The 12,052-nt window shown below is 37.8% G+C and overlaps 1 protein-coding gene and 1 non-coding gene across 2 annotated transcripts in view; one reads left to right on the plus strand and one right to left on the minus strand.

Moving 5' to 3' along the window:
• The window catches only part of TARS3 (threonyl-tRNA synthetase 3), a 72,382-nt gene that overhangs the window by 37,234 nt on the left and 23,096 nt on the right, over positions 1-12,052 (plus strand). Inside the window, exons 11-12 of the mRNA XM_003281588.4 lie at positions 1,266-1,432; positions 3,083-3,245. Coding sequence (XP_003281636.2) covers positions 1,266-1,432; positions 3,083-3,245 — 330 coding nt within the window. The remainder of the gene's footprint in view (positions 1-1,265; positions 1,433-3,082; positions 3,246-12,052) is intronic.
• On the minus strand, positions 3,704-3,807 carry LOC115835785. Its single transcript, XR_004030803.1, has one exon. It is a non-coding gene; the product is annotated as a small nucleolar RNA U13 (small nucleolar RNA).

Below are 12,052 nucleotides of genomic sequence, written 5' to 3' on the forward strand. Positions count from 1 at the left end.
AGCGATTCTCCTGCTTCGGCCTCCTGAGTAGCTGGGATTACAGGTGTGTGCCACCATGCCCGGCTAATTTTTGTATTTTTAGTAGAGATGGGGTTTCATCATGTTGGCCAGGCTGTTCTCAAACTCCTGACCTCAGGTGATCCACTTACCTTGGCCTCGAAAAGTAATGGGATTACAGGCGTGAGCCACCACACCCTACCTGTTAACGTTTTCTAGTTTAGTAAAAACAAAGGGTAGGTAAAGCAGCTCACTGAATGGCCGAGACCTAAGCTGCCTACCATGGACTGCCAAGATGCCCTGCTGAAGAATAACAGATAACATTCCTTTCAGTTATATAAAACCATTGTTAGTAATCTTAAAATGTTATGTTTTATGTTTTTTTAGCTGTGAAAACAGTTTTTCAGATTTGCTCAAAGTATATATGGCATTCTAGATTTGTGCCAGATGTCCATTAAGTGAATTACAAATGTTGAGAATCTAAGGATTCTCAGAATTCCTACTTATTCAGGTTTTTGTGTTCATCCAAATTAAAACTGTCATGCAAAGGGTCCCTATCAAATACTGTCAAAACAATTTGACCTAATTGACATTTGTAAAACAACAGCAGAATATGCATTTTTGGAAAGTGCACATAAAATATTTACCCAACAAAGATCACCTAATTGTTTTGTTTTTAAAGAAAGTTTAAATAAAACTAAAACTTTGCTTGGAAAAAAACTCTCTTCTCCTGTCTCCAGTGATTCAATTAGGGAAGCTGTTAATAGGTAGGGAGGGAGAGAGGCCAGCTCATGACTTAATAATATCAACTACTTAAATCGTTATACACTAAAATTCTTATTTCCGTTTAAAACTAAACAAATCAAAATTATAACATGCAACATGGCATTCAGGCTTATTAAATTATAAATTTTTTCTGCCTCTTAAATAATAGGAAAAAACCTGTGTATCTAGAAGGACTTTGCAGTAGTTACAGTGAGTTTCTATATATATTGTATTTCAATTACTACTTTTCAAAGAACTAAAACGTTATATACTATATACTGTTATATGCTATAAAATAAATATACTCAATAGAAATTATACTGAGCATATGTAAATCTTTCTTTTAAGATCCAGAAACCACCACACCTAAAACTGAGGGTACATTAATCATGAATTAATATAGGCCATGAGCCCAATTTGAAAATATTCGCTCATAGTGTTACTTTGCATGGAATTGTGATCTGCCCTAGCAGATTTTAACGTTGAATGCATGTGTCTTGAAGGAGGAATATCACAAACGGGACTTCACGGAGGTGCTCTCTCCCAATATGTACAACAGTAAACTCTGGGAAGCCTCAGGCCACTGGCAGCACTACAGCGAGAACATGTTTACCTTTGAGATTGAAAAGGACACTTTTGCCCTCAAACCCATGAATTGTCCAGGGCACTGGTGAGTATTAAAAGCGAAGCAGAACTTTTCATGAGAGCACATGGCACACTTCGTCACAATTAGCTTTTAATGCTTTGTGGAATGAAAGAGTCCCTTTAATCTGAAGAGTGGTGATTACTAATTTTTACTAAGTTGTTTCATTCTGGAGAATGGATTTACTTTTGAAAATCTATTTGATCTTTGGCAGGTATGGAATGTTAGCTGGTAACCATTGCATTTTTTTGTGCTGATTAAAGGATAATGTTATGTGTCAATTTTATAAGTTTTACAATATTTGTCTTTCTTATAGTAATGCACTTCAGATGTTCATATTTGCAGAATATTTAGTTCTTTCATACTGTTTGGGTGGATTTAACAAATCAATGAGGTCATAATCAATGGGTTTCTGGATTTCACTGATTCCAAGATACCATTTTTCTTCCACATTTCAACATTTCTGAAGTTGAAATGCATCTTACAGTTGGTGACATCTTAGCATTATATCATAATTTAATTAATAGGTTATTTTCTTTCTTTGTAGCACATAAAATATACATTTTACAATCAATGATGTCTTTGATTTTATGAAAGACTAATTATCATAAAGTTGGTATGCAAATTCAACCTTGTAAGACAAACATATTTTACAACTGAAACTGAATAGGCATAATTGTCCACAAAAAACAATCCCAACAATCGTAGTTTTTGTATTATCAACATACATAGTTTCAAGTAAATTTACCTAGAAGATAATTATTAAAACTGATAACTGAACACTGAAGAAAGCTCTTTGCCCTTTTAAGTGAAGATGAGTAGAAATTTAACTTTATGATGATGTCATGTAAAAAATATATATAACTTTAATTTTAGGAATACTGGTATGTAAACATTCTGTATCCTCTCTTTCTAAACAGAAGGTAGAAGCTACTCTAGTGTTTTGCATTGTAAAACACTTGTGTTAACAATTTCTTAATTCATTTTCTCAAAGGCATCCTTTAAAATTATAGCCTCATACTTTAGCTATAATGAAAGTAGAGAATTTAAGTTTGTCTTTTTACACCTCAGAATAAGAAAGCAAGACCACGGTGGCTTGGAGGCAATGGGATATGGAAGCTAGGAGTGCTTTCTGTAGGAGAGAAGTCTTTCATTCAACAGAGAACATAGCTGACTGCTTTTGGTGCTTGGAGCTAGAAGTGCAGAGGTGATTAAGACACAAACCATTCCCTCCTGGAGCTCCCGAGCAGAGTGGACAGGGCCATGCATGTAGACAATCTGTTATAAAAAGACCCGTGCCATAATGATGGCATGTTTGAGGTGTTCCAGGAACCTGAGGAGAAACTGCCTAGCCCTGTCTAGGGAAATGTCTAGGAGGGCTTCATTTCAGAGTAGCCTTTGAAATGAATCATAAACAGTAAATGGTGATTCACTGTGTGGATAAGGGGAGGGAACAGCATTTCTGGGAAGAGGTAATAGACAAGCTTCTTTCTCAGGATGCTGCAGTGATGTAAATACAAGGTTCACTAATTTGTGGAAGAATTTTTTTTTTAACCTGGTGATCTAAGAACTAGAATAAGGAGTTTATGAATCTTGAGGCTTAATTGTAATTTCTTTAGATAATTATTTAATCTTTCTGTGCTGTGTAAAAGCTGTGTGTTACCGCATCTTTTCTAGTCTAATGTTTGCCCATCGTCCACGATCTTGGAGGGAAATGCCTATTAGATTTGCTGATTTTGGAGTTCTGCATAGAAATGAACTGTCGGGGACTCTCAGCGGCTTGACCAGAGTGAGGCGCTTCCAGCAGGATGATGCTCACATCTTTTGCACAGTGGAGCAGGTAAACAACAACACAGAGTGAAGCAGGGTGGCCACAAATTCAGTGTGATGCCCTGAACACATCTTGTGTTCTTTCAGAGTTACTGAAACATAGATATTTGGTCTAGTCTCTGAGATTCATTCGGCTGTAACCTGCTGTCATTCTCTAAATTAGGTCAATAGATTAATCATCTCTTGACGTGAAATGTATCCCTTCAGTGATTTTATTAACCTAAATTCCATTAAGTGGAGTATTTTAAGGGATTTGGTGGAATTCTGGATGTTTTGTTTTTCAATATTGCCTAGAACTTAAAATTTACTTTTTCAAGTTTTTGTGTTAATTCAAGTTAAAATTGCCATGCAGAGTTTCACTATCAAACAATTTGACCTAATTGATGTTTATATAACAACAGCAGAATATACATTCTTTGGTTTCATGTTGGATGGGTAATGTGCCAGTGTTGTATCCAATGTGCCTCGTGTTAGGTGGGTAACATGCCGGTGTTGTACCGAGAGGTGTGAGGGAGGCCCATCTTACACATGTGTGTACACCCAGTCATCACGCTTATGAACTACAAAAGGGTAAGAGTATTTGTTCTTTGAAATTGCACATAGAATATTTACTAAAATAGACCATATTCTGGACCATAAAACAAGTCTCAATAAGTTGAAAGGGATGCAATTAAAACAAAATGTTTAATTAACCCTAATGTTTAACCCGAATCCTAACTGACCACAATAGAATTAAAAATAGATAACACAAAATCCAAAGGAAAATTAGATAATTTTATATAACAAATGAAATAAAAACACATCAAAATTTGTAGGATGCCATTTAAGTGGTATTTAGAGGGATGTTTATAGCACTGAATACCTGCATTAGAAAAGAAAAATCAATGACTTAGCTTTTACTTAAGATAGAAAAAGAAGAACAAATTACACGCAATGTAATGGAAGCAAAAGAAAGAAAATAAGAAAGAGCAGAGCAGGAATCACTGAAATAGAAAACAAAGAATATAAATAAAACAAAAGCTGGTTCTCTGAGAAAATCAATAAAATTGATAAACCTTTAGTCAGACTGATGAGGGAAAAAAGAGAAGACAAATAAAAATGTCAGGAATGAAGCAGATGTCATCACTACAGATTCTGTAGCTATTAAAAAGATAAGGCAGATTTATGAATAACTTTATGCTAATACATTTGACAGCTTAGATGAAATGGATAAATCTTTGAAAGATAAAACTATTAAACTTCACTCAAGAAGAAGTAGATCATCGCATAGCCCTGTGTCCACTACAGAAATTGAATTGATAGTTAAAAACCTTCCTACACAGAAAACTCCAGGCCAAGATGGTTTTACTGGTGAATTCTACTAAACATTAAAGAAGGAATAATACCAATCTAGAGATACTCTTCCAGAAAATTGAAGAGGAGGAAATCTTCGCCACCTCATGAAGCTAATGAAGCTAATATTGCTCTGATAGAAAAATAAGACAAAGAAATTAAAAGAAAACTACTGAACATGTCTCATGAACATAAAATCAGAAAATTTAAACAACATTTTAGTAAGTCAAATCTAGTAATTTTTTAAGAAGGACATCTTAATCAAATGGACTGAATCCCAGGAATGAAAAGGTAGTTTAACATTAGAAAATGAATCATTGTAATTCCCCACATTCACAAACTAAAAAAAAAGAAAACAAACAAAAAGACAAAAAGCATATTATCTTCTCAGTAGATGCAGGAAAAAGTATTTGGCAAAATTCTACATCCATATCTCATAAAAACTCTCAAAACTAGGAATGGAAGGGAACTTTCTTAACCTGATAAAAGGCCTCTATGAAAAACCTACAGCTAACCTCATACTTAATAGTGAAAGTCTGAATGTTTTACTCTTAAAATCAGGAATTAGGTAAGGATTCTCTCATTACCTCTCTGATCATTGTACTACAGGTTCTTTCTGATGCAGTAAGTTAAGAAAGAGAAATAAAAAACCCCTAGATTGGAAAGAATTAAAACTCTTGTAAATGACATGATCATCTATGTAGAGATTAGATGGAATCTACAGAAAGCTATTAGAAGTAAGGCGAATTTAGAAAAATCGTAGTATGGAATATCAACATACAAAAATGAATTGTATATGCATTTCATAATAAACCCTTGGAAATTGCAAATAAGAAACAATTTATAATAGCATCTCAAAACATATGATAGTACTTTGGGATAAGACTGACAAATACGTTGCTTGGACTGAGTTGTGACTCCCAAAATTTATATGTTGAAGTCCTAACCCCCAATGTGCTGGTGTTTGGAAATGGGGTTTTGGGAAGTAATTAGGTGTAGATGAGATCATGAAGATGGAGCCCTCATGATATGATTAGTGCCCTTTTAAGGAGATGCCAGAGGCTTTCTTATTCTCTCTGCTGTGTGAGGACACAGTGAGACGTCAGCCACTGGCAAACTAGGAAGAAAGCCCTCATCAAGGAACTGAATCAGCTAGCACATTGATCTTGGATTTCCCAGCCTGCAGAACTGTGAAGAATAAATGATTCTTATTTAAGCCACATGCCTATGGTTTTTGTTCTGGCAGCCCAAGCTGAGTAATACCTATATACACAACCTATACAGTGAAAACTTTAAAACATTGCTGAGATAAATTTAAAGAAGGCCTAAATAAATGAAATATACCTTGTTTGTGGGTTGGAAGACTAAATATTATTAAAATATCAATTATCCACAAATTGATCTATAAGTCAGTACAATCCCAGTCAATACCCAAGCAGACTTTTCTTTCCCTGTAAGAGTTGACATGCTGACTCTAAAATTCGTATAGAAATCACGAGAACCTAGAATAGCCAAAAGAACTTTGAAAAATAAAAACAAATTTGGAAGGCTCACTATGCTTGATTTCAAGAATTATTAGAAACTATAGTAATCATGCTGGTCTAGATAGATAAATCAGCAAAACAGAGTCTAGAAATAGACACAAATATATGGACAACTGATTTTTAATTAAGATTCAAAGGCAATGAAATGGAGGAAAGGTAATATGTTCAACAAATGATGCTGGAATGATTGTGTATCCATATGCAAAACATGAGGTATGAGGATTCATACCTCATACCGTATGAAAAAATTAAGATGAATCACAGGCCTAAATGTAAAACCTAAAAACACAAAACTTCTAGAATAAAAATTGGGGAAAATCTTTGTGATTAGGTGATAGGTGATGATTTCTCAGATGTGACACCAAAGGGCAATCCATAAAAGAAAAAAGTTGATAAATTGGATTCCTCAAAATTTAAAACTTCTGCTCTTCCAAAGATACTGATCAGAGACAGGAAAGACAGGTCACAGACTGGGAGAAAATGTTTGTGAGGCATACATCAAATAAAGGACTTGAATCCAGAATACTTAACAAATATTCAAACCTCAATAGGAAAACAGACAACCCAGTTAAACAGTGAGCAAAAAGACCTGCTTTGGGAAAGATGAAGTAGGTGCTTTCCCTTTCCTTCCCTCTAAGAACAAGTAAAAACCTTGGATATTACATATAAAACAAACACGAGACTCTGAAAGGTGGTGAGAAAAAAGTCACACCGGCTATGGACATCAGGACCTAAGAAACAACACGGTAGTGAGTTCCTTAGGTGTTTTTGTTTTGTTTTTTTTGCCACATATATTCCAGACTTGGCAACCAACAAATACCAACAGGCATCGATAAAACAGACCAACAGAAGTCTGCTTGCTGTAGCCAAAGGACTTGGAAAGGGGCAGCCTAGAAAGATAGAAAAGTTTTAGACAGTATCTACTATATTTCAGCCAGACACCACAGAAAAAACTGTGGCCCTTTATATGCCAGCAAAGGCTAATTGAGGAGCTTATATTTTAACTCTCACCAGGCTCTAAATAAGTACCTCAATAGCTGTTGGAATGGGTAAGAGAAGGCTTATTAGGAAGCTGGGACTTTTACTCCTGCATTAACAAGAGCCCATCCCCTTCCCCAACCCAGCAGTGTCAGTGAAGACTGTGTGGGGAGCCTGGACTTTCACCCTCCCCTGGAAGTAATGAGGTGCCTCTTCCACTCTTGCTTGAGTAGTGTCAGAAGACGTCCAGTGGAAAGATAAGACTTTTTTACTGCCCACTGGTCATGAGGCCATGCATTCTGTGTGCAGTAAAGGCCACGGAGGGGGAGCTAGAACACCCGTGCAACCCAGAAGTAACGAGGAGCTCCTCTCCCCTTACTTCCTTTCCCAAAGGAGCTTGGACTGCTTTTCCCACCTGACAGTAACTGGCCAGTACTGTCCTCCCCCTGCTGGAAGAGTGTCAGTGGAAGTCAGCTAAAACAACATTTAAGATCCAGAGGCTTATTATAAAACCTAAAATGTCCAGGTTTAAGAAATTGAAAATCACTCATCATGCTAAGAACAAGAAAAATCTCAACTTGAATTTAAAAAGACAATCTATCCATGGTAACACTGAGATAACAAAGATGTTACAATTATCTGCCAGAGATTTTAAAGCAACCACCATAAAAATGCAATTACTAACTAATGAGCAATTACTAACACACTTGAAACAAACAAAAATTACAAAGTCAGTGAAGAAATAGAAAATCTCAGGAAAGAAATAGAAGGTATAAAGAAGAACCAAATGGAAATTTTGAACTGAGAAATATAATATTCAGTGAATAGATTCATGAGCAGAATGGTGAGGACAGACTTAAAGAGCAGAAATTACCCAATCTGAAAAACATAGAGAAAACAGACTGAAAGAGAAAAGAACCGAGCCTGAGAACAGTGGGATATAACAAGATATCTAACATTCATATCATCATAATTTTGGAAGGAGAGGAGACTGAAGGTGGGAGTGAGAAAGTACCCAAAGAAATAATAGCCGACAACTTGCCAAATTTGGCAAAAGACATCTACAGATTCAAGAAACTGTTCAGGATAAACTCAAAGAAACCTACACCAAGATACATCATAGTAAACTGAAAACTAAAGACAAAGAAAAAGCTTGAAAGCAATGAGAAATGATGCATTACCTTTAAAGAGAAAAACAATTTCAATGATAGCAATTTCTCATTAAAAAACAAAAATCAAATATCCTGGAGGCCAGAAGGAAGTGGCACAATACTTTTAAAGTGCTGAAAAAGAAAAAGGAATTTTCAACCCAGAATTCTATGTCTAAAGAAAATACCCTTCAGGAATTGAGGGGAAATCAAGACATTGGACCCACCAAAAGAATGGCTGTAGGAAGTTTTCTAAACAGAAAGGAAATGATGAAAAGAGGAGTCAGGGAACTTTAGGAAGGAAAAGATTGTGAAAATAAAAACAGGTAAATACAATGTATTTTCCTTCTCCTTTTGCATTTTCTAAATTATGTTCGATCATTGAAGTAAAAATCACATGTTTCTAATGTTCTAAATGTATGTAGAAGAAATGTTTAAGAAAATTATACTATAAATGGGGTAAGGTACAGGGAATAAAAGTTTCTGTACTTCACCTGAGCTGGTAAAGTGACAATATCTAGACTGATAAGTTATATAATACCTAGAGAAACCACTAAAAAAAAAAAAGCTATAGACAGGGATACACTAAGAGAACCTATAGATAAATTGGAATTGAATTCCAAAAAAATGTTAAAGTAATCCATAGGAAGACAGGAAAAAGAAAACAGAAATGAATAACAAGAGAGAACAAGAAGGAAACAAAAAGGCAGTGTAAGGCCCTAACATATTACATTAAGTGTAAATGGTCTAAATAAACCAATTAAAAGAGATTGACATAGTGGATTAAAAAGTATGACCCAGGCTGGGCAAGGTGGCTCATGCCTGTAATCCCAGCACTTTGGGAGGCTGAGGCAGGCAGATCATGAGGTCAGGAGTTCAAGACCAGCCTGACCAACATGGTGAAACCCCATCTCTACTAAAAATACATAAATTAGCTGGGTGTGGTGGCACACACCTGTAATCCCAGCTATCAGGATGCTGAGGCAAGAGAATCGCTTGAACTTGGGAGTCAGAGGTTGCAGTGAGCCGAGATCATGCCACTGCACTCCAGCCTGGACGACAGTGATACTCCATCTCAAAAAAATAAAATAAAATAACCCAACGATATGCTTCCTACAAGAAATATACTCCAACTAATAACACTAAAGTCAGGTTGAAAGTAAAAGGATGGCAAAATATTATACAAATATTAATCAAAAGAAAGCAAGGATGGCTATATTAATATCAGATAAACTAGACTTCAAAGAAAATTACCAAAGACAGAGGTTATATAATGATAAAAGGGTCAATCCACCACAAAGACATAGCAATCCTAAATGTGTGGGCATCAAAATACAGAGCTGCAAATACGTAAGGCAAAAACTGATAAATTGAAAGGAGAAATAGACAAATTCACAATTATATTTGGAAACTGCAACACCCCTCTCTCAAAAAAGAATAGAACAACTAGGCAGAAAATCAGCAATGATATAGAAGAGCTCTGCTATACAATCAACCAGCGGAACCTACTGACATGCGTAGAGTGCCCCACAACAGCAGAACACATACTCTGTTCAAGTGCCCACAGATACAATCAACCAGTGGAACCTAACTGACAGGCGTAGAGCCCCACAACAGCAGAACACATACTCTGTTCAAGTGCCCACAGATGCAATCAACCAGTGGAACCTAACTGACAGGCAGGCATGGAGCGCCCCACAACAGCAGAACACATGTTCTGTTCAAGTGCCCACAGATACAATCAACCAGTGGAACCTAACTGACAGGCATAGAGCACCCCACAACAGCAGAACACATGTTCTGTTCAAGTGCCCACAGATACAATCAACCAGTGGAACCTAACTGACAGGCATAGAGCACCCCACAACAGCAGAACACATACTCTGTTCAAGTGCCCACAGATACAATCAACCAGTGGAACCTAACTGACAGGCATAGAGCACCCCACAACAGCAGAACACATACTCTGTTCAAGTGCCCACAGATACAATCAACCAGTGGAACCTAACTGACAGGCATAGAGCACCCCACAACAGCAGAACACATGTTCTGTTCAAGTGCCCACAGAACATTTAAACCATAGTGGATCATATCCTGGGCCATCAAACAAACCTCGACAAGTTTAAAAGAATTGAAATTACACAAAGTGTTTTTTCCAACCCCATGGAATTAACGTAGAAATCAATCACAGGATGATAACAGGAAATCTTTTTTTTTTTTTTTTTTTTTTTGAGACGGAGTTTTGCTGTTGTCACCCAGGCTGGAGTGCAATGGTGCAATCTTGCTTACTGCAATCTCCACCTCCCAGCTTCTACCTCAGCCTCCTGAGAAGCTGGCATTACAGGTGTGCACCACCATGCCTGGCTAATGTGTGTGTGTGTGTGTGTGTGTGTGTGTATTTTAAGTAGAGGCAGGGTTTCACCATGTTGGCCAGGCTAGTCTCAAACTCCTGACCTCAGGTGATCCACCCGCCTTGGCCTCCCAAAGTTCTGGGATTACAGGCATGAGCCACCGTGCCTGGCTGGTAACAGGAAATCTATAAGCCCTATTGATCACTCTCCCTAAACATATTATTACTTCCTGGTAATTTCATTCTTTCCGGAATCCCCTGCATCCTGCACAGTGCTTAGCATGTGGGCAGTTATTACATTGTTTGTATCAGGTTTGTATTAGTCAGTGTTCTCCAAAGACGTAGAGACAGTAGGATATTTAGATATACGAGGAGATTTATTACAGGAATTGGCTCACTTGATTTTGGAGGCCAAGAAGTCCCATGATATGCCAATTAAAAGCTGGAGAAAGGCCAGGCATGGTAGCTCACACCTGTAATCCCAGCACTTTGGGAGGCTGAGGTGGGTGGATCATCTGAGGTTGGGAGTTCGAGACCAGACTGACCAACATGGAGAAACCCTATCTCTACTACAAATACAAAATTAGCCAGGTGTGGTGCCACATGCCTGTAATCCCAGCTACTCAGGAGGCTGAGACAGGAGAATCGCTTGAACCCGGGACGTGGAGGTTGCAGTGACTGTGCCATTGCACTCCAGCCTGGGCAACAAGAGCAAAACTCTGACTCAAAAAAAAAAAAAGGCTGGGGAACTAGGAAAGCTGATAGTATAACTCCCAGTCTGAGGCCAAAAGCCTCAGTGGGGTGAGCAGAGGAGGGAGCTGGTGTAAGTCCTAGAGTTGGTGGGCCTGAGAGCCAGGAGCTCCAGTGTCTGAGAACAGGAGAAAATAAATGTCCCAACTCAAAGAGAATTTGCCCTTCCTCTGCCTTTGAGTTCTATTCCTGCCCTCAACAGATTGGATGAGGCCCACCACATTGGTGAGGGTGGAAGTTGTTTACCCATTCCACTGATTCAGATGCTCATCTCTTTGAGAAACACCCTCACAGGTATTCCCAGAAATAAATGTTGTAAGGGTGGCCAGCTGTCTGGCATCTTTTAGCTCAGTCGAGTTGACACTTAAAAGTAGCCATCACAAGCCATTATCCTCAGCAAACTAACACAGGAACAGAAAACCAAACTCCGTATGTTCTCACTTATAAGTGGGAACTGAACAATGAGAACAGATGGACACAGGGAGGGGAGCAACACACACTGGGGCCTGTCAGAGGGAAGCGGAGGGAGGGAGAGCATCAGGATAAATAGCTAATGCATTCTGGGCTTCAATACCTAGGTGATGGGTTGGTAGGTGGAGCAGACTACCATGGCACACATATACCTACGTAACAAACTACACATCCTGCACATGTACCCAGGAACTTAAAAAAAAAATGGGTGTGGTGGCTCATGCCTATAATCCCAGCACTTTGG

This window comes from Nomascus leucogenys, chromosome 6 (genome assembly GCF_006542625.1).
Source record: "Nomascus leucogenys isolate Asia chromosome 6, Asia_NLE_v1, whole genome shotgun sequence".
NCBI lineage: Eukaryota > Metazoa > Chordata > Mammalia > Primates > Hylobatidae > Nomascus > Nomascus leucogenys.